Genomic DNA, 23,685 nt, shown 5'->3' on the forward strand with positions numbered 1-23,685 from the left:
GAGCTGGGATAGCCGGTGATAGAGGTCGGCATGTTGGAGCCACGAAGAGACGACCTCGCTGCTGCTGATTCGCGCGCGTGGGAAATGGCGGTAACAGCACGTGAGGAGGCTTGTGGCCAGCACCACGTACGGCCGCTGTTGTCTCCCCAGTTGAGATTTTTTTTGCACACCGCACCATTTAATCATTTGAGGTGGAGGCACCAGGACCGCTTAAGATGACTGTCATTAGTTTTGACCATGAGCATAAATTGAACCGCTGCACTACCACTCCCCCATACAACAACCGCCATTCGCCACTAAGTGGCGGTGACGTCACCACGACGCTTGTGCCAGGCCATGTGCACCTTGAGGCCACGTGAAGTGTCGAATGCCCGCTGGCAGGAGGTCACGGGGCAGACCCAGCAGGTGCCACGGGTCGACTGACCGAGATGACCGAGATGACTGGCTGATGCACCACCTGTGCCCCCTACTGTGCCAACTTGCTGTGCTTTAGCCACCCGGCGCTCCGCTCGTTGTTGTGAGCGTCGCTCCTCCGCCCTCCGTTGTTGTTGGAGGGCGACTGCCTCCAACTGCCCAGTAGCGTCCTTCACGAGCCTCCTCCACAGAGGCCGATCTTGACACCACTGGTACCGGTCATCGGCAAGTCCACTCAGCTCCATGTCCTCCTGTACCACATCACTCCATCTCTTCTCTAGCCCGTGCCGCGCCCGTTCAGCCCCCTCGATCCAGCCGAACAAAAGCTGTTTCGGCATGCGGTGGCTGGACACACACTCACCTTCACACAAACACACTCAACAAGTGTGCAGGCAAGCATGCCCAGATTTCAACTGGAAGTGCGCGTTGTAAGTGAATGTAAAACATATAATAAAAGAAAGCTGGTACGTAAGTGCAGGTGTTTGTAAGTTGGGTGTTCGTAAGTTGAGGACTGTGTGCAGCACAAGGGGCTTTCATTGGCAGTGTGTAGCATGGCAGAATATCACTGATGAGCACCAATGTAAATGGAACTCTGACTCGAACCCAGGTTTCCTGTGCTGTCCCCCAACGAAGTCCTCCGGATCAATATCTGGGCAGACGACTCAACCAACGGCTTTCTTTCCTCCTCATCTGCTCCCATCTCTCCCAGCACCCTACTTGCTGTGTTGCAGGGATGGAGAGGCCCAAACTAGAGCCGGTGCATGGAGTCTCCATGCTGGACTTCATAGCGAGGGACTGGAGCCTGGTGGAGTCGTTTAAAGCTAGGCCCGGAGACCTCTTGATATCAACTTACCCCAAGGCGGGTGAGTATTAACAGAATCATCACCACAATCGCGATGACATACATCATCATCATCTCCATCATCAAAATTACCACGATTATCATTATTATAATCACCACCACCACTATCTTAAAACGATACTCATAATCACCACCACCTTCATCATCATCACAACCAACACTGCCACCGCCACCACAATCACCACCTTCGTAATCATCACAATCATCACAATCATCATAAAAATTACCACAATTATTATTATAATCACGACCACTACAACCTTAATACGGTCATCATTACAATCGCCACCACCTTCAACATCATCACCATCACCTTCATCACGACCACCACCATCATCATCACAAATACCACATTCATAACACTGTGTAACAAAAAAATGTTTATTCTTGAGTAGTAAGTGTTATTTCCTAATTGTATATGCCTCAAAAGTACAGAAAATGGCTATTATTCCCCACAAACCTTTTTTTTTAGTGACCAGGACAGTGATATTTTGCAAATTACATATTTTAAATGAGAAAACGGGCTAATTTGTGTCTTGTCGTTCACATGACGTCAGAAAAAATCAACAAATGAATCAAGATTAACTTGTATTTATACTAAAGTAATGCAAAAATTACTACAAAAGATTTAGACACCAAGGTGCACTACCACAGCGAACCGAGTTTTCTGTGGGGAGGAACAATCTCGAAAAGCTACTCACTTATAAATCTGGTCACAAAAGCTAAATTTGTGTGGAATAATAACTATTTTCTACACTTTTTAGGCATAAGCAATTACGAATTAACCCTTACTACCCAGGGACCAAAATAGTGTTACATAGTGTAATCATCATCAACACCACCACTTTCATCACCACGACCATCTTCATCACGACCACTGCTACCACCATTCACCATTATCACCACTACGACATTCATAATAATCCTAACCACGACCATCACCAACAACCGCCATTCGCCACGAAGTGGCGGTGACGTCACCACGACGCTTGTGCCAGGCTATGTGCACTTTGAGACCACGTGAAGTATTCTTAGGTTTTTTCGGTAAAGTCAGGTAGGTAAAAAACATTAAAAAGTAAACTAAAATAAATATCACGACGTTTCGGAGGCAACACAAGCTTCCGTCTTCAGGTGGTACCGTCATAGCCACGACAGCTGTATCAAGTAAATGAGAGATTGCAGGAGTTACCACTGCGTTTATATAATGGTTGGAGAAGGTGGTGGGGCAAGGGCCGCATACTTATTATTAATATGGTAAGGTGAGGCTTGAGACTAAGAATAGACTGCCTAACAAAGGCTGAGCCTTTGTTATGGAGAGGTGCGGTTTGTGACTCAACCTGTAACAGGGAGACCACCACTAAACATGGTAAAACAGTAATGGTTGTCTGTCAAATAAGATTGGCAAATAAGTGTAGTTAAATCTTTTTTGCATGGTTAATCACATCTTTCCAATGATTACTCAGTTTGTAACCGTCATCACGGTTGAAATTATGTCTGTGTTTGTATATTTGTATGGCTTCGTGTACAAACCTTTGATGGTAGCCAGGAGGTTTCCAGAGAACCTTGGTCTCGGAAAATACAATTTCATGAGAGCCCACCGAGTTGTAGCAATGATCGGCAACGGCCGAAGAATCAGTTCTGCCGTGTTTCAGATCTGACTTGTGCAGAACTGATTCTTCGGCCGTTGCCGATCATTGCTACAACTCGGTGGGCTCTCATGAAATTGTATTTTCCGAGACCAAGGTTCTCTGCAAACCTCCTGGCTACCATCAAAGGTTTGTACACGAAGCCATACAAATATACAAACACAGACATAATTTCAACCGTGATGACGGTTACAAACTGAGTAATCATTGGAAAGATGTGATTAACCATGCAAAAAAGATTTAACTACACTTATTTGCCAATCTTATTTGACAGACAACCATTACTGTTTTACCATGTTTAGTGGTGGTCTCCCTGTTACAGGTTGAGTCACAAACCGCACCTCTCCATAACAAAGGCTCAGCCTTTGTTAGGCAGTCTGTTCTTAGTCTCAAGCCTCACCTTACCATATTAATAATAAGTATGCGGCCCTTGCACCACCACCTTCTCCAACCATTATATAAACGCAGTGGTAACTCCTGCAATCTCTCATTTACTTGATACAGCTGTCGTGGCTATGACGGTACCACCTGAAGACGGAAGCTTGTGTTGCCTCCGAAACGTCGTGATTTTTATTTTATTTTACTTTTTAATGTTTTTTACCTACGTGACTTTACCGAAAAAACCTAAGAATATGAATCATTGCAGTCACGAAAGCTTCAAATCTAGAACCACGTGAAGTGTCAGTGCCCGCTGGCAGGAGGTCACGGGGCAGACCCAGTTGCCTTAGTCGACTGATTGATACGTCTGGCTGATGCACCGCCTGTGCCCCCTACTGTGCCAACTTGTTGTCCTTTAGCCACCCGGCGCTCCGCTCGTTGTTGCGAGCGTCGCTCTTCCGCCCTCCGTTGTTGACGACTGCCTCCAGCTGCCCAGTAGCGTCCTTGACGAGCATCCTCCACAGAAGCCGATCTTGACACCGCTGGTACCAGTCATCGGCAAGTCCACTCAGCTCTACGTCCTGCTGTACCACATCACTCCATCTTTTCTCTAGCCCGTGCCGCGCCCGTTTAGCCTCCTCTCTCCGGCTGAAAAAAGGTTGGTTAGGCTTGCGGTGACTGGGCATGCGGGATACATGACCAGCCAACGCAGCCTTGCCTGCCGGAGGAGCTCACCGATGAGACTGTGTCCAGATCTTTCAAGGATTTGTGAGCTCCTCAGACAATCCAGCCTGGTTAAACTCAGGATGGATCGTAGGCAGGCCATGCTAAATGTTTATGACCAGCAAAGATGTCCCAGTAGGAGGTCTACGTTTCATAAGCATAGAGAAAGGAGCACATGACCATAGCCGAGAAGACCCAAACCTTCATGTGGGTGCCAGACCAGGTGCAGTTTTACGCAGCCGATGATAATATGTCGCTTGACTGATTCAGATTGAGACCTCTGCATGTAAACTGGAGCTGGTCATGAGCTGGAATGGAAAAATCTCCACTTTTTCCACAAGTGCTCCATCACCAAACGGGAGCAGAGGCGGTCGAGTGTTTGATCGCAAAACATACCCAGGTAGGTGTTTAGTTTCGGTGGGGCTGATAGTAATGTCCTACTTCTTAGTGGCATGTTCCAGTTCGAACAGCAGCACCTCCAACCCCTCCTCTTAGTGAGCTGCAATCTCCAGATCATCAGCATATCGAACATAGTTAACTAATTGGGAGCTATTCATAGAACACCACGACTACCACATTCATCATCGTAACCACCACCATCATCTTCATCACCAGCATCTTCATCACCACCACCACCACCTTCATCACCAACACTGCTTCAATCATCAAAAGCACTACTACCACATTCATAATCATCATCACCACCATCACCACCATCATCAGCACATTCATCACGATCACTGCTAGTACCATAATCACTACTACATCATCACCACTACTACCACATTCCTAATTATCATGACCACCATCTTCATCACCACAACCGTTACCACCACTTCTACCATCATAATCAACACCACAACTACCAGATTCATAATCATCACCACCTTCCTCTTGCCCCCACCCCTTCGCCCACCCCCCCACCCCTCTTAGGCTGCCGACACAGCTCTGACAAATTGTTTCATAAGTCCAATTTTGATGTGCAGTGGTGGCATCAGCACCTTCCGGGGGTCCACCAGTGGCTCCCACTTGATGTTGTTCCTCTCCACAGAGAACTTGGTCCGCTGTGGCCAGTCCTGCCTGTGGTAGTGCGCCTTGGTGTCTAAATCTTTTGTAGTAATTTTTGTATTACTTTAGTAATAATAGTATACATACATGTTAATTTTGATTCATATGTTGTTTTTTTCTGACTTCATGTGAACGAAAAGACACATTTGCCCGTTTACTCATTGAAAATAGGTAAATTTCAAAATATCACTGTCCTGGTAACAAAAGCAAAGTTTGTGGGAAATAATAGCCATTTTCTGTACTTTTGAGGCATAAGCAATTATGAAGTAATACTTACTACCCAGGAACAAAATGTTAAAAATGTATTACACAGTGTAATCATCACGACCTTCATCTTGGCCCCTCTCCCCCACCCCTCTAACTCTCTTAGGCACCACGTGGACCCAGGAGATCGTGGATCTGATTCAGAGTGGAGTGGACGTGGAGTACTGCAAACGCGGCCCTGTGTACGAGAGGATCGTCTTCATGGAGTGGACGGGCTTGAATTTCATGACGCCTCGCAAGGGTGATGGCAGCAGCGAACTAAACTCAACTATTTATGTTTTACTTTTACCAGGTTGTAAGTCCCCCATTGAGCTACGCATCTCTATTTCAGATGTGACCTGGCCCATAGAGACCTATATTTGTAGAGACCCATAGATACCCATACTCATAAAAAAAAGTCTTTAAAGACTGACAGAGGCTTAGAGACTCATCCGCATATACCCAATCTCATAGAGAAACACTCAGACACCCACAGTCCCATACTGAGACCCATACTGCGAGGCCCATACTCATAGTGACTCATAGAGACCCATACTCATAGAGACCCGTACTAAAACTAAACTATTTCCTTTTTTTATTTTACCAGGTAAGGCCCCACTGAGCAATGCAGCTCTTTTTGAAAAAAATGATTGCATCCAAAATAAATTAGAATGACTGATTCATAATAATGGTGCCTTTGGGTTAGATCACGTACATGTGTCGTTATTGATGAGGAATGATCTTGGGCGCCACGATGGTTAGGAGATGTTAACTACCTCACCAAGTATACAGGAGCTGGTGGGTTCGATCCCGAGCCTGACAATGCCATGCTCTATATATGGAGTTTTTATTATCCCATATAAGCCAATTCGTTGAAACAGAGCTTTAAAACTCATTGGATTCCTCCACTATGAATGCATATTCCGTGGCGAAGTTCATCGGCACATTGGCTAGGAGATTTTAGCTACCTCGCCTGGTATAAAGGAGATCGTAGGTTCGACTCCAAGCCAAACGTCTGCTTTATATTTGGAGTATGTGTCTCTCTCTCTCTCTCGCCATAGTCGCGAGGTTTTTTCTAGGGGTCCTCCAGTTTTTCCTTTCCACATTTAGAATGAAAATCACGCGTTTAGAGTTATTTGGCTGCTGCTATGAATTTCCACGTGATGATGATAATTCGCCATTTTGTTGAACTATGATGACCAGGTCGCTTTGAAATAAATATCCTTAGAACTGGCAAAGTAAAAAAAGTTTAGTTTAAATATTCTGATTGTGATTGTGATGTTCCTTGTCACGTGTATCTCCAGGAGTGGAGGTGCTGCATGATTTGCCGTCTCCTCGCACGATTAAGACTCACCTGCCCTACCAGCTGGTGCCTTCCTCATTTTGGGACAACGATTGCAAGGTGGACCACCATCACCATCACCACCATCACCACCACCACCATCACCACCATCACCACCACCACCATCACCACCATCACCACCACCATCACCACCACCATCACCACAACCACCATCACCACCATCACCACCACCATCACCACCACACTTAGTCTCTTGCTTGCCTTTGCAGGCTCACCTTAATTGGCATCACTATAATATTTTGGTCAGCCAGGTCACGTCCGTGTATATTGTGGGTTCGAGTCTATCGAGAGAAATCGAGACCATCCACCTGAGGCGATACAATAGGGTTGGTCTGTCTTTAATTTTCGACAAGCCACCCTACAAGTTTTCACCTGGGTGGTGCACTCACAACGTCTTTCAGGAGGACCCCTTCATCCTGACACTCACACCTAAGCCTACGCATTTCCAAACTCAGACACCCTTAAGGCACTTAAAGTCTTAGATGGCATTTACCCACTTTGGGCTGCATTCACAAGCAACACCGACTCCTCACTATGAGACCTCCTTTACCAGTGGCAAAATATAGTGATAGGTTTTTACCCTTTCAACTGGTACAAAAACTGACACCTTTATACAAGGCATCATGTTTGCAATAACCACAACACAAGCAGTCAAAATGCAAACAAAAAGAAACAACTCTGATGATGATAATGATATGCACTGATGATTATCATCATCAGAGTTGTTTCTTTTCGTTTGCATTTTGACTGCTTGTGTTGTGGTTATTGCAAACATGATGCCTTGTATAAAGGTGTCAGTTTTTGTACCAGTTGAAAGGGTAAAACCCTATCACAACCCCGACTCCTGTTAGGGATGTGGTGCGCGTCCGTGGGCCACCACAGGCCTGACACCTTCGCCAGAGCAGAGCGGAAGCCAGCCAGCAGAGGTCGCAACCGGGTACCCGATACCCGTACCCTACCCGATACCCGGCTACCCGTACCCGGCCAGGTACGGGTACGGGTAGCCATTTGCGACCCTGGTGCGGCCGGGTACGGGTACGGGTAGGCCGTTAGTCACTGGTGAGTAACCGTTTGTCACTCATTTCGGGTAGGGTACGGGTAGGATACGGCTACCTGTACCCGGCCGGGTACGGGTACCCGTTTGCGACCCTGGTGCGGCCGGGTACGGGTACGGGTAAGGAATCAAAACCCGTTTGCGACCTCTGCCAGCCAGGCACCTGCTCGCTCCTTCCCACCATAGGGTGGCGCTAGAGGCAACCTGCTTGCGCTTCTCTCCCCTCCCATTCTGCTGAATGTCCTTACCCGTCTCTGCTCCCCACCGGGCGTCCACTGAAATTCACGCAGGGAATGCTAATAGAGACTATGGTGCATTATAAAAAAGACACTTCTTTTCAGATCAGCGCTCTAACGGCACAGTCCATAGTACTGCCGAGCTGCTTCTTACTGCCTGAAGCTTGGCTGTTTCCTTGGACCGATCCTCTCTCCACTGCTGGCTGGAGCCCGAGTCAGAAATGCATGCGTCTGGGCTCATCCTGCATTGACTCTGCACCACTATTGTGTGGTAGGGGCTGGAGGGGGGGGTCCCTATTTATAGGAAGCTGGGCTAGGTTGGGTCGCTCAATAGTGATTAACACCTTGATGGAATTTAGTCTTCCACCTGTTCCAAAATAGCCCAACTTGCTGCACATCTTTATACTTTTTAATTACTCCGTGCAAGTGGTTCCATCTCTCCTTCCTTTCTCCCAGAAAACGGATTTTCCACCACCTCCTACCATGTGACAACCACCATCATCAACACCATCATCATCACCGCCATCACTTTCAACACCATCATCACCAATATCATCATCACCATCATCACCAATACCTGCCAAACGCCACTCAGTCACGGTGACGTCACCACGGCGACTGTGCCAGACCTGGTGCACTATGAGACCACGTGACTTGTCAAAGGTTCGCTGACCGGAGGTCACGGGACAGACCCAGTAGGTGCCATGGGTTGACTGACTGAGATGACTGGAAAATGCACCACCTGTGCCCGCTACTGTACTAACTTGCAGCGTTTTACCGGCCCAATGGGCCGCTCGTTGTTGTGAGCGTCGCTCTGCTGACGTCAGTGCTCCATAAAGGCGGATCTTGACACTGCTGGTACCAGTCTTCTGCAAGTCTACTCAGCTCCACATGCTCCAGTACCGCAGCAGTTCATCTCTTCTCCAGCCCTTGTCATGCTGGTCTAGCCCCATCTAAGCTGCTTGGGCATGTGGGAGCAGGCCATGTGGCCTACATGACCGAGCCAACACAACCTTGCCTGCCAGAGGAGCTCACTGATTGGAATGTGTCCAGATTGTTCAAGGATTTGTAAGCCTGAATGGTTTTAACTGGCACAGATGTTCCATTAGAGGGGTCCACGTTTCACATGCATAGAGAAGGGAGGGCATGATTGTGGCCGAGAAGACCTGAAGCTTCGTGTGGAATGACAGACCAGGTAGCTTCCACACAGCATTACACAGCCGATTAAAACATAAAGCCGCCCAACTGATTCAGAGGGAGAACCCTGTTGTCAAACCAGAGCTGGCTTTTAGCACACATTTCCAGGTTTGGGAAACTCTTCACTCTCTCCACAACTGTTCCATCACCAATGGGGTGCTGAGGGGGTGGAGTGTTTGATGGCACAAAATACCCAGGCAGGTGCTTAGTTTTGGTTGGGCTGATGGTAATGTTCCACTTTTTAGTTGCATGCTCCAGGTTCAAAAGGAGTACCTCCAACTCCTCCTCTGAGTGAACAGCAATCACCAGATCATCAGCATACGTAACATAGTTCACCAATAGGGAGCCATCCCTAGACCGCACGCAGGCATCGATCAACCTCCCATTGTAACTGTTGTCAGATAGACATTCATCAGGTGTAGCCATGAAATATTCTCGAACTACGTGGTCAAAGATGATGTTAAATAATGTGGGAGTCAGAGGACATCCTTATTGCACCCTAAGGTAAACAGGGAATGGCTCCGACTCCTGGCCATGTAGCTTCACTCGTGCCTGCCCACATTTATGAAGACCCTTATTTATTATAAGCAATCATTAACGGTCCAGAGGCCTGTCCTGGTGATGGTATCATAGGCCTTGACCAGGTAGGTCTTGTTGGAATTCCCTACACCTCTGCTGTAGCAGACGGACAGAGAATATGGCATCTGTGCAGGAACCTCCCTGGTCTGAAACCGCATTGGGGCTCCACAAGTCTCTCCTCAGCGTGCCTGGCAAGGTGATGTTGAATAATCCTTGCCAGGATATTTCCTACCACACTAAGGGAGATGTCCCTGTATTTGTTACATCTGTAGTGAGTTCAACTGAGTCGCAGATGTATACTTGGAGGCAACACATTTATTTAACTTCAACACACGGGGTAACTTCCCCTTAATGAAAAAACAAAATGGTGGTGACCACCAGGCTAACTACACTAATTGCAATGTAACTTGCTACTACGGACCGTGACCACAACTCGATTCCAGGTGCACGTGTTGGAGACTCGTTGAACGGAAAACGTAGAACGTAGGCGAAGGTTTCTTCCAGGATGAACAACAACAACCCTGGTCCCTCTCGGGACCCGGCTTATATTCTCTGAGGCGTACTCTTAGGTCTTTTCGGTAAAGTCACGTAGGTAAAAAATAAATAATAAATAATACAAATAATATAAGAAATAATAGAAATAAAAAATCACGACGTTTCAGAGGCAACACAAGCTTCCGTCTTCAGGTGGAACAGTCACAGCACAATTTCTCTCTGAGGCGTGGCTGGCTCCGCCCTTAGCCACGACCAGACACTTGCCGGCAAGCACCATCGCCAGGCCTGGTTCCAGAGGGTTGTCCATGTATATCTTGTCCGGTGAGGTACTCAAGATATGTATATTTCTCACCGATTTTAAAGGGTTTTTTTTCGGAGAGCTATTTATCTGCAACCTCCCCCCTCCCCAGACATGTTCGCCAAGCGAGACACTACCAGGAGTACAAGACTCCAGGCGAAGTAGCTATGAGGGTCATTGGAACACGCAAACGCCGCCACCACGATGAGGTTACGATCTTTCGGTGGGGAGGGGGGGGGCCTTGCCTGATAAAAACAAATTGGAGTTTTAGTCTAGCGTCTCCCTGTGTCACTCTCCACAACTCCTATATTTGATATCTCCTCCCCAGGCGATCTACGTCGCACGTAATGCCAAGGACAACGCCCTATCCTCCTTCCACTTCGCACGAATGAACAAGCACCATCCGGAGCCCGGCACCTGGGAGGAATACCTGCATCGTTTCATGACCGGCAATGGTGAAGGCACCTGGGTTATTGCAACCACAGTCCCTGCTGGTCCCCCACTACTATACCGGTAGTGAGGAACCGAATTCATTACACGTGGCCTGCAACTTAATTGCACCATGAACACGCACACATACACATGTAGGTACAAAGATTCAAAATGTAGCCTTAACAGACTGTTGGGGCAAGTGCTGTTAGCGAGCAGCACCTATAAAGCCCGGCACAGAACACGAATGGGTGGGTGGCCAGGACCACGCCCGACCACCAATGTTTCATTAGTGGCAATGTTTACACACCACACCAGTTACTCATTTGTGGCTGAGTCGACCTAGGAGAGGCCCAAGACTGGTTCAGATAACACTGTTTAACTTTTTTTTTTATTGTTCCTGGAGAGTAAGTGTTATTTCCTAATTGCTTATGCCTCAAAAGTACAAAAAATGGCTTTATTCCCCAAAAACTTTGCTTTTGTGACCAGGACATTGATATTTAGAAATTTACCTATTTTCCAGACCATTTCAGATAGATTCAGTTCTGAGTAAACTTGGAGTAACTTTCTTGATTTGAAGCTATCGTGACTGCAGGAATCCATACTCTGTGGTTCTTTTGGTAAAGTCATGTAGGTATAAACAAGCGTCCGTCATCTGGTGGGAAAGCATGGTCTGCTGCTGAGGCATACTGTTTTAAAAGGTTTAAAATGGGTGTAGCCCAAGGGTATTAAAAAGTGGGCGGGATTAGTGATGATAACGTGAGAAATTAGCATGTTAATGTAAAATCGTAGAGTGGTGCAATCCAAAGGCATGAGTGCAACCGAAAAGGTGCAATCCAAAGGGCATGTGAGTATGAGAGTGCAATCCAAAGGACATGTGAGCATATCCTTTGGATTGAAAGCCGAAACCATTGGGGTTCCTTAGGAAGGGCGAAACGTTGACCGCAGAAACCGTTAACGGATGTCACACTGCTAACCCAGGGATTACTGGACAAGTCAAATACTTTAGAGTCCTTACCAGCCACCTGACCGAGGGGGATGCAATTTATTGCACCCTGACGCGACTTTTTAACGTGCCAACACGGGCGCTCCACCTCCTCCTTCCCACAGTGTGCTGGGGCTCGTGGCATGATCATGTGACCGGGTGGTGGAACATGAGGGAGCGACACCGGATTCTCTACCTCTTCTTCGAGGACATGAAGGAAGTAAGGTCGCAGAGCAGTCTATGACATAAGTACCACGGCTCCCAGACTTCAAAACGACTTTTAAAAATATGAATCTATGAGTTTTTTTGGGGTTAGATAACATAGATATAAATGTGTCATTAAGTTCAAGTTCAAGTTCATTCATTAGGTATAGCCCTGTGAGCCATTCGGCTCTTGAATCGGGTGCAACCACAACAAACAAAAAACAAAACATGAACTAGAAAACATCTTAAAGTGAATATGTGACTAAGTGCAAACAGAAAATCCAAGAAAAGACGGCAAAATATTGCAGAAAAAATACCGTACACCAACGCTGTGTGCAAAAATCCCAGTGGAATGCAAGTCAAACAACAACAACAACAACAACCACAAGACAACTTAGATTAAGGCCATCAGTCTTACTCCGTACTACAACAAACAAACATGGCCAAACCAGTAAACTTTTCGAAATCACAAAAATAAAGCAATGAAACAGTGATCATAGGAACTGTGATGGAATTTTCACAATAAATGACATACACAACATGTACTACCAAAACCCTGCAGCCATAGCTGGCTGCATGAGTCACTCCACAACAGCAGCCAATTAGTAAGGTTTGGCACTTAATTAGTAAGGTTTGGCACTTAAACAAAACGTGCCAACTAGTTACTAGCACAGCACACAGGTGTGTTGGAGAGTAAACCCACGACATTTACAATATTGATGTTTGGTGGACATGGCCTGAGTCAGAACCAAGGCAAAGTGGTCATCTTAGCCAATGCCACCATATCTCATTATTTTGTTATTATTATCCAACAAACATTCAGAGGTCTGGGATAGAGGGAATTGTTGCGTGGGCCGAACATGGTTGACATCACAAGCATGCGTTGATGCATGTGTTGGGGACTGTACAGAGAAAGTGCTAGAAGGCATGGCTTGATATAAATAGGAACAGATAGCCAAAAGGCACTCAACTCACTTTCAACTGGTACAAAAACTGACAACTTTATGCAAGGCATCATGGTTGCAATAACCACAACACAAGCAGTCAAAATGCAAACAAAAAGAAACAACTCTGATGATGATAATGATATGCACTGATGATTATCATCATCAGAGTTGTTTCTTTTCGTTTGCATTTTGACTGCTTGTGTTGTGGTTATTGCAAACATGATGCCTTGTATAAAGGTGTCAGTTTTTGTACCAGTTGAAAGGGTAAAAACCTATTACTATGTTTTGCCACTGGTAAAGGAGGTTTCATAGTGTAAGAACACACGTGTTATAGTAGAGTGGGGGAGTGGGGGCACTGTCCAATAGGGGCGGGGACAAACAAGTCCAGTGAGAGAAAAAAGTATTTTATCCCCTGCTGATTTTGTACGTTTGCCCACTGACAAAGAAATGATCAGACTATAATTTTAATGGTAGGTTTATTTGAACAGTGAGAGACAGAATAAGTACTAAGTCATGTTTTGCAGAGGGGTCAATTACTTATTTCCCTCATTAAAATACAAATCAATTTATAACATTTTTGGCATGCGTTTTTCTGGATTTTGTTGTTGTAATTCTGTCTCTTAATTTTCAAATAAACCTACCATTAAAAATATTGACTGATCATTTCTTTGTCAGTGGGCAAACGTACAAAATCAGCAGCGGATCAAATACTTTTTTCCCTCACTGTAACTAGAGACAAATGGCCAAAATGCACAGTAGTAATTATTCAATAAAGAACACGCGTGGTATAGTAGAGTGGGGGGGCGACTGTCCGATAAGGGGGGGGGGGGCAAGCGAGTATATATGGGGGAGCGAGGCCCGCGTCGGAGCACTTGCTCGGGGAATAATCGATAACCAAGGTGGACGACATCGGGGAAGACTGTTCGTGAACAATTTGGTGGAAACTATCGGCGCTGACTGGTCATGAACAAACCATCGGGACTGCAGAGAGTCGTAGTTATTACAGGTGTGGCGGTTGTTACACTCGGAACTGCAACTACGTTACGATAGAAATGAAGTTTCTACTTCTACAAAATGGACGTCTCCAAGGACCTTCTTTAGTCCTGTATTTATGTAGGCTTAAAACTTTCGTGACTGCAGAAATTCATTTTCTTGGTTCTTTCGGTAAAGTCACGTAGATAGTTAAAACAAAAATAAAAATTTAAAGCAAAAAACCCACGCCGTTTAGATCGCACACTTTGGGGCAGGCTGTGTGTCTTTATAAAATTCCTGGGGACCCGAATTATTTAGTCCGACAGTCTCTTCTTGGTTCTTTCGGTAAAGTCACGTAGAAGGGAAATAAAAAAAAAACATAATAAAATACAATTCATTATGTTTTTACAATTGAATTTTATTATGTTTTATTTTTATTATTTTATTATCGGAGGAGACTGTTTCTTTTTATTATTTTATTATTTCCCTTCTACATGACTTTACCGAAAGAACCAAGAAGATGAATCCCTGCAGTCACGAAAGCTTTAAATCGAAATCCCACAGTCTCGTTACTGATCGTAAGCATAAAGCTCCCGCACCCCTCTTTCCCCCCTTGCGTGTGCTGAGGACCCCATGCGTGAGGTGTCCCGCATCGCTCGCTTCCTGGAGCGGCCACTGTCCGAGCAGCAGCTGCGTGAGGTGGTGAAGCTCACCTCCTTCCCCGTGATGCGCGACAACCCCATGACGAACTACAGCACCGTGCCCACCGACTTCATGGACCACTCCGTGTCGCCCTTCATGCGCAAGGGTAAAGATCCCAACCTTTTGTAGGCTCAATCGGGAGACACGGTAACAATGATGAAGGTGGTGGTAGTAGTGATGGGGATGATCTTAATACCAGAGGTGTGGAGCAGGAGGCTCGTGAAGGCTGCTACTGGGCAGTTGGAGGAAGTCGCCTTCCAGCAACAACGGAGGGCAGAGGTGTGAGGCTCACAACAACGAGCGAAACACCAGGCAGCTAAAACACAGGGTGCACAGGTGGTGCATCTGCCAATAACCTCAATCAATCAACCTATGGCAAATGGGTCTGTCCCACGACCTCCTGCCAGCGGGCATTCAACACTTCACGTGGCCTTAAGGTGCACAAAGCCTTACGCAATCGCCGGTGACCCAACTTAGTGGTGAATGGCGTTTTTTGATGGTGACGACATTGAGACAACCCCATGATGAAGCACCGTGCCCCGGCGACACGAGTAAAGTTCCGGCTCACGGCCTAAATCGGTGATGATTATCTGAACTGACCCTGGGCCTCCCCTAGGTCGACTTAAATGAGTACCTAGTGCGATGGGTAAACATTGGCACTAGGAAGACAAAGGCCGGTCGGGCGTGGTGCTGGCCACCCATGCCCTCGTGTGTCTTCATAGGTGCATAACAACACTTACCTCACAAATTGTTAAGGCTATACGGGGCATTGTGTCTTTGTTTTGTCTTTGCAGGGGAGGTGGGTGACTGGAGGAATCACTTCTCTGCTGCTCAGCTGGAGGCCTTTGAGCAGCACTACAAAGAGAAAATGGCCGCCACTGACCTGCGCCTGAGGGACAGCCTGCCCTGAAGGCCCGCATCTCTCCCTCTGCTCCTGACTGTATCCATTGACTGATTTGGGTTAAAGTTATGATATATTTATACTAATTTCACGTAATATATAGCGTAATTCATGCTGATTGCATCCCCCAACGCTGTACAATAATTATGTCCACAATGGCATTTAGAGCTGAATCCAATTTTAAACAATTATTAAGTAAAGGAAAACCTCCAGGTAATAAAAAAGTAGGGTTGTCACTCTCTGAGTTACCAAAAAATTGAGACATCATAGGGAAAAAGAACGTAATCTCACAATTCCATAAGAAGTTAGACATTCACGTAAATATATTTTATTGAAAGGCACAATATAAGTAATATGCAATTGACTCGAAAGTACAGTATCGATTATCCGTCGCCCGATTATCCAGTTTCCAACATTATCTGGCGGTTTGGGGCCAATGCGGAGAAACCGGTAAAATTGCTCCAAAGGCTGTACCAGTCCGGCGATCGTCAAACACATGTATGTTGTTGAAACAAGAGCATAGTACTACGTACATGTCACCATGCAGTCTTCGAGATCGGAGTGGTAAGGTACAGTAAATTTTACATGCAAAATAACTAAAATCTGTATGTTATGCAATAATGTGCAAACATTTGCTATTTTATATCATGATGTGATTATCCATCGTTTGGAAATCCCCTTCCACCAAAAGCTGCCGAATAATTGGTGATCTGCCGTATGTGACGTTGATCTTCCCCGGGGAAGAGTTACGGATTTCTGTGGGCAGATACCTCAACTAGAAGACGATCCTGGCAAAGTCAGGACAGGTGGCAACTCTAGTTTTGAATTGGACAATCTGAATTTGATCCAATTGGGTTATACTTTTGCATTTTTATATCGATTTGATTTTCTTTGATTTTGTTTGTACCTGGTTCAATCTGTGAGTAGTCTGAGTTGTCTTTTTTTAATCCACTCTTGATTCATCTGGGTATGATCTGAACTTTGTTCATTTGTATCTTGCATGGTTGTATCTGATAGATCAGATTGAAATAAATGTGACTTTACTCAACTCAATGGTGCAGTGCTCACAATCGGACTATTCTCACTTTGGTTGGCACGATACACCGATAGCACGAGTTCACTATCTGGTGGTGAAGCGTAAAAGTGGTTTGAGTGACAAGTCATCGCATGGTCATGTAAAATTAAGTCACGAAATCTGACGTCATCGGATAAGAAGCTTTATTTGTCATAATCAGATCAACAGATTGGAACGTACAATTAATATCTATAAAGGTAATAATCGCTATCAAGTGTAAATTTCGATTGCGATCGCATCGCAGATGGGCACAGAAGTGCATCTGAAAGCGCGAATTGCATTGACCACCTTTGTTCGATAGGCAGCCAAACACTGCAACTGCTGCGAGGAGACCAGAGTTTGCGTGGTGGTTTATGCTCATTGACAGGATCGGCAAGGTGGTGTGGTTCATTTGTGGCAAGCACTTTGTGTGTAATGAGTGCGACCTTCAACAACAACCGCCATTCCCCACTTGTGCCAGGCTATGTGCACGTTAAGGCCACGTGAAGTGTCGAACACTTGCCGGCAGGAGGTCGCAGGACAGATCCAGGTGCCTTGGGTTGACTGACTGAGATGATTGGCCGATGCACCACCTGTGTGACCTACTGTGCCAACTTGCTGTGTTTTAGCCACCCGGCGATCCGTTTGTTGTGAGCATCGCTCCTCCGCCCTCCATTCTTGCTGGAGGGCGACTGCCTCCAACTGCACAGTAGCGTCTTTCACGAGCCTCCTCCACAGAGGCCGATCTTGACACTGCTGGTACCAGTCATCGGGAAGTCCACTCAACTCCACATCCTCTTGTACCGCATCACACCATCTCCTTTCTAGCACTCACTGCACCAGATTAGCCCCTTCTATCCGGCTGAACAAAAGCTATGTCGGCATGCAGTAGCTGGGCGTGCAGGCTACATGACTCAGCCAACGCAGCCTTCCCAGCCGGAGCTCACAGATGTGACTTTGTCCAGATTTTTCAAGGATTTGTGAGCTCCTCACACAATTCAGCAAGGTTAAACCCAGGATGAATCCTAGGCAGGCCAGCGTAGATGTTTCTTACCAGCGAAGAATTTCCAATAGGGGGCTCCACGTTTCGCAAGCATAGGGAAGGGAGGCGATGTACATTGCTGAGAAGCCCCAAAGCTTCATGTAGAGCAACAGAACAGGGAGATTCCATGCAATGTTACACACCCAATGAAAATATATTGCCACTTGACTGATTCAGAGTGAGACCTCTGCTGTCACAAACACACTGCCCAGGTATGGAAAACTCTCCACCCTCTCCACAACTGCCCCATCATCAACGAGGAGGTGAGGAGGTGGCGTGTCCGATGGTACAAAATACCCAGGCAGGTAGTGGCACGCTCCGATGGGGGGCGATCTCCCCGCTGCCGCTGAGAAGGCCCGCTTGGCTTCGGCCAGGATCCGGGCAGCCATCCGGAGCGACTGCAGCCCTGTCTTTGCGGCCATGTCTACTGGTCCGAGCCACCGGCCCCGTGTTCCAGGCTCCACCAGATCTCCAATCCTGATGAGCCGCGCATTGGCTAGGCGCCTCTCCATGCCGGGGGTGGCGGTGGTGGATGGCAGCTTTGTCTGTGTGTTCCTGAGGATCGGTTCGAAGACCACCATATCCTCTACCCCCTTCCTACCTACTCTATGTCGCTTTCTCGCTCTCTTTTCTTAACTACGACAAGTGCTGCCGTCCTGCTGGGGCCGAGGCTCCTCGTGTAAAACCACGGAACGTTGTGGAAGCAATCAACGTTGAACGATCTGAAAAAAAATAAGAGAGGGGGAGAAATAGAGGGGAGAGAGAGAGGGGGGGGGAGATGGTGTAGTCAGGGGAGAGAGAGAGTGCAACCAGAGGAGGGGAGCGAGGGGGAGAGATGAGAGGGTGTAGAGAGAGGGGGGAGCGGAGAGAGGGGGTGGAGAGGGAAAGGAAGGGGGGAGAAAGAAGGAGGGAGAGAGAGGCGTCACAGTCCAGCACCACCGAGGAGGTAGGGGGTTGTTTTTGCTGGACAATGAAGACACACGCACTTACACACACACACCTACACACATACATACACATACACACACATATACATACACACACATACACACGCACTAACACACACAGACACACACACATACAGACACACACACATACACACACATACACACACATACATACACACATACATACACACACATATACACACATACAGACACACACACATACATACACATATTCTTAGGTTTTTTTCGGTAAAGTAACGTAGGTAAAAAATTTAAATTAATAAAAGTAAAATAAAATACACACATAAAGACACACACACACATACAGACACACACACACGTACACACACATACACACAGGCACGTCAACCCTTCCTACCTTTTACACAGCACACCAGCCCACCCTCATTATTTTAAAGCAAGAGCACTGGAGTTCACTCCAAACTAAATTATTTTATATTCTACCAGGTAAGGACCCGCTGAGCTATATAGTTGCTCTTAATTTTAGAAGCTACCTGGCCATATCAACGCCGTGGGCTTATCATCATCATCATCATCGCGTTGAATTGTAAAGCAGCCAAATAGTCTAAACGCCGTGATGTTCATTCGGAATGTGGAGCGAAAAACCGCAGGACCAGAAAAACAAAATCTACGCGACCACGGGGAAGAGAAAGAGAGAGTGAGCGAGAGAGTGACCGACAGAGTGGGCGAGAGAGTGAGCGAGAGGTGGGGGTTTACATAAAGCAAAGTTATAAAAAACAAAATCAAACAAAAATTACAAAATGATGAACGAAGCAAAGTGCCGACTACACCGAGCATCTTCTTGTTTCCACTGATCGTAAAAAAAAGAGAGAGAGGCACGCAAACTCCAAATATACAGCAGGCGTCGTCATGGTCGAGATCGAACCCACGACCTCCTGTATACCAGGCGAGGGAGTTGACATCTCCTAGCCAACGGGTCACCCACTGTGGATGTCAGAACGCTGAGATCCCGGGATCAAAGTACGTTAGTTAAAATCGATAACTCCCCCCCCCCACCTCTCCACCCCTTGCAGTGTGAATGGGTTCATCCCAGTTGAGTCTGAATAGCAGGTCACGTGATGATGGTGGTGAAAGTGTGGAAATGGGGAGCGGTGGTGCGGCGGTTAGCGCTACGCTACGTTACAAACCCCGCTACAACCCGAGTTCGATTCCCGCTCAGGGCCACAAACACCTCCTCCCCTAGGTCTACTCAGCCTCAAATGAGCTTTTGGCGTGTCGTCTAGTAAACATCACCACTGGGGAGACAAAGGCGGCCGGGCGTGGTTGCTGGCCACCCACCCCCTCGTGTGTCACTGAGCCGACCTTCATTGGACGCCAACATCACTTGCCACAACTGTCTATTGAAGTATTCTTAATTTGGAGCTTTCGTGACTGCAGGAATTACTCTGTGGTTCTTTCGGTAAAGTGACGTATAAAGAGAAAATAATAAATTAAATACTAGCATACGACGTTTCGATTGCAACACAAGCAATCATCATCAGGTATAAATGAAATAGAAACACAAATCTAGTATACTTAGAATTGTCATGTAATACAACAGAGAGTCGGATAACATAACAGTCAACACCCTACCTGGTTGATTATGTTCTTCCTGAGAATGCTAAATATGAGAGAGAGATAGAACACAGAACCAGAGACATATAGACAGACACATAAGTAGAGACAGATATCACAGAGATACATAGAGAGAGACGTACATAGGCACACATTGAAGGCTATACGGGGGATCTTTGCTTTTGTGTGCGAGTGGGGCCAGGGTGTGGGGGAACGCCGTGTCCTCGGTCAGCACAGCGCAAACCCCCACCCCACGCACCGCCCACTCTGATTCTTAAGCAGCAACGGGAGTTCACCCACAGCCTCACCCAACCCCTGAGCAGTGAGGCACCGCGGCCTGTGTCGCGTAGGCGAGGTCTCCATCCGCTCTGGGCTCTCAGTTTGCCGGCGACGGTGGGGGGGGGGAGTTTGGCATCGCATCGCGCCACCGTTGAGCCGCAAGGCGGAGGCTGTGGGATTTCAAGTGTCGGGGTTGGTTCGTCGTCTGCGTTAAGGTGGGTTCATTCTTGTTCAAATGTTCACGCGTGTCGGGGCGTTCACCAGCGTGCGTTTGTTCAACCGCGTTCAGGTTTCTCGCCCGTGTCAATTGTTCATCCGTGCGAGGTGTTCATCTGTGTTCAGGTGGTTCATGCGTGTTCAGGTTGTTCATGCGTGTTTAGGTTGTTAATGCGTGTTCAGGTGGTTCATGCATGTTCAGGTGGTTCATCCACGCCCAGCTGTTTGTCCGCATCCAGGTTCATGCGCGCCCAGGTGTGTTGAGCAGAACGGGTCACACTTACTTGACACACAGGGAAACTAATTATCTCTGTGTGTCAGTGTGAGTGTATTTGTTCGTGTGTGCGGCTATATCAGGTGAGTGGCAGGGTTTGCTACGTACGGTGCGAAAGAAGTTCAACATAAATGAGTATATAGACTCACACAGAGACCGACACACTCACACAGAGATCCACAGACTCACACAGAGACCCCACAGACTAACACAGAGACACATGGACTCACACAGAGACCGACACACTCACACAGAGACCGACAGACTCACACAGAAACCCACGGACTCACACAGAGACACATGGACTCACACAGAGACCCACAGACTCACAACCCAGGTTTCCTGTAATTAACAACGAAGTCCTCTGGATCAGACGACTCAACCAACGGCTTTCCTTCCTCCTCATCTGCTCCCATCTCTCCCAGCGTCCTACTTGCTGAGCTGCTGGTATGGAAAGGCCTAAACTGTTGCCGGTGCATGGAGTCGCCATGCTGGACTTCATAGCGAGGGAGTGGAGCCTGGTGGAGTCGTTTAAAGCCAGGCCCGGAGACCTCCTGATAGCAACTTACCCCAAGGCGGGTGAGTATTAACAAAAGCAGCAGCACCACCATCAGCATCACTACCACCTTCATTATCATCGTCATCATCACCACCACCGCTGCCACAACATTCACCACCTTCATAAGCATCGTGACAATCGCGATGACAATCATAATCATCTTCATCATCATCACCATCAATCAGAATTAGCATGATCATCATTATTATAATCACCACCACCACCACTACCTTAATACGGTACCCATTATAATCGCCGCTACCTTTATCACCACGACCACCTTCATCACGATCACTGCTACCACCATTTTCTTAATCACCATCATCACCACTACGATATTTATAAACATCCTAACGACCACCATCATCACCGCCACCTTCATCACCAACACCACCACCACCTTCATCACCACTTCTACCATCTACAACAACACCACCACCACCACCTTCATCACCACTTCTACCATCTACAACAACACCAACCGCCAAGAAGTGGTGGTGACGTCACCACGGTGCCTGTGCCAGGCTGATGATGGTGAAGTGTCGAATGCCCGCTGGCAGGTCACAGGACAGACCGAGCAGGTGCCATGGGTTGAATGATTGATATGACTTGCCGGTGCACCACGTGTGCCCCCTGCTGTATCAACATGCTATGTTTTAGCCACCCAGCGCTCCGCTCGTTGTTGTGAGCGTTGCTCCTCTGCCCTCCTTTGTTGCTGGAGGGCGACTGCCTCCAACTACCCAGTAGCGTCCTTCACGAGCCTCCTCCACAGAGGCCGATCTTGACACCGCTGGTACCAATCATCGGCAAGTCCACTCAGCTCCACATCCTCCTGTACCACGTCACTCCATCTCTTCTCTAGCCCGTGCCGCGCCCGTTTATCCCTCTCTATCCGGCCGAACAAAAGTTGTTTAGGCAATACGGAGCTATTCATTGAACACCACGACTAACACATTCATCATCATAACCACCATCATGACAACCACCACCTTCATCACCGCCACTGCTACCACCATAATCACCATCATCACCACTATCACGACATTCATAATAATAATAACCACCACCATCATCACCACCATCTGCATCACCTTCATCACAAACACTGCTACCATCATGATCAACACCACAACTACCACATTCATAAACATCACCACCATCACCACCATCATCAACATATTCATCACGATCACTGCTAGTGCCATCATCACTACTACATCATCACCACTACTACCACATTCCTAATTATCATGACCACCATCTTCATCACCACCACCATTACCACCACAGCAACCATCATAATCAACACCATCTGCATCACCTTCATCACAAACACTGCTACCATCATGATCAACACCACAACTACCACATTCATAAACATCACCACCATCACCACCATCATCAACATATTCATCACGATCACTGCTAGTGCCATCATCACTACTACATCATCACCACTACTACCACATTCCTAATTATCATGACCACCATCTTCATCACCACCACCATTACCACCACAGCAACCATCATAATCAACACCACAACTACCACATTCATAATCATCACCACCTCCATCTTGCCCCCCCCCCCTCCGCCCATCCCCTACGTCTCATAGGTACGACGTGGATCCAGGAGATCGTGGATCTGATTCAGAGTGGAGTAGACGTAGAATACTGCAAACGCGGCCCCGTGTACGAAAGGATCGTCTTCATGGAGTGGACGGACACAAATTACATGACGTCTCGCAAAGGTGACAGCAGCAGCGAACTAAACTCAGCTATTTATGTTTTACTTTTACCAGGTGTAAGTCCCCCATTCAGCTACATAGCTCTTTTCAGATATTACCTGGCCCACAGAGACCCATACTCATGGACCAACACTCAGAGGAGACCCATACTCAAGCACATAGACCAATACTCATAAACACCCACAGAGACCCTGTACTCAGAGAGACCCATAGAGACCCACAGAGACCCATACTCATAGAGAGCCCCAGAGACCCATACTCATAAACACCCACAG

General features: G+C 47.1%; 2 protein-coding genes across 4 annotated transcripts in view; both read left to right on the plus strand.

Annotated features, from left to right (window-relative positions):
- LOC144949824 (sulfotransferase 1 family member D1-like) overlaps positions 1 to 23,685 on the plus strand; it is a 38,055-nt gene that overhangs the window by 5,766 nt on the left and 8,604 nt on the right. Inside the window, exons 1-3 of one of the 3 annotated variants that reach the window (XM_078879765.1) lie at positions 20,629 to 20,829; positions 21,530 to 21,683; positions 23,279 to 23,413. In XM_078879765.1, the coding sequence (XP_078735891.1) occupies positions 21,554 to 21,683; positions 23,279 to 23,413 (265 nt within the window). In that variant the 5' untranslated portion in view covers positions 20,629 to 20,829; positions 21,530 to 21,553. Of the gene's footprint in view, positions 1 to 20,626; positions 20,830 to 21,529; positions 21,684 to 23,278; positions 23,414 to 23,685 lie in introns of those variants that run through there. The other 2 variants (XM_078879766.1, XM_078879767.1) reach the window with 2 other exon arrangements.
- Positions 1,148 to 16,766, plus strand: LOC144949825 (sulfotransferase 1C1-like). Its single transcript, XM_078879768.1, has 7 exons — positions 1,148 to 1,277; positions 5,462 to 5,596; positions 6,639 to 6,736; positions 10,885 to 11,011; positions 12,096 to 12,190; positions 14,721 to 14,901; positions 15,590 to 16,766. Exons 1-7 carry the CDS (start codon positions 1,148 to 1,150, stop codon positions 15,703 to 15,705), a joined length of 882 nt encoding a protein of 293 aa, XP_078735894.1. The 3' UTR covers positions 15,706 to 16,766.

The sequence above is a fragment of the Lampetra fluviatilis genome, chromosome 55 (genome assembly GCF_964198595.1).
Source record: "Lampetra fluviatilis chromosome 55, kcLamFluv1.1, whole genome shotgun sequence".
NCBI classification, from domain to species: domain Eukaryota; kingdom Metazoa; phylum Chordata; class Hyperoartia; order Petromyzontiformes; family Petromyzontidae; genus Lampetra; species Lampetra fluviatilis.

Coding starts and splice junctions, on each gene's coding strand:
- LOC144949825 (XM_078879768.1), top strand. CDS start 1,148: ATGGAGAGGCCCAAACTAGAGCCGGTGCATGGAGTCTCCATGCTGGAC. Junction 1,278..5,461: donor ATCAACTTACCCCAAGGCGG/GTGAGTATTAAC, acceptor TAACTCTCTTAG/GCACCACGTGGACCCAGGAG. Junction 11,012..12,095: donor TCGTTTCATGACCGGCAATG/GTGAAGGCACCT, acceptor TCCTTCCCACAG/TGTGCTGGGGCTCGTGGCAT.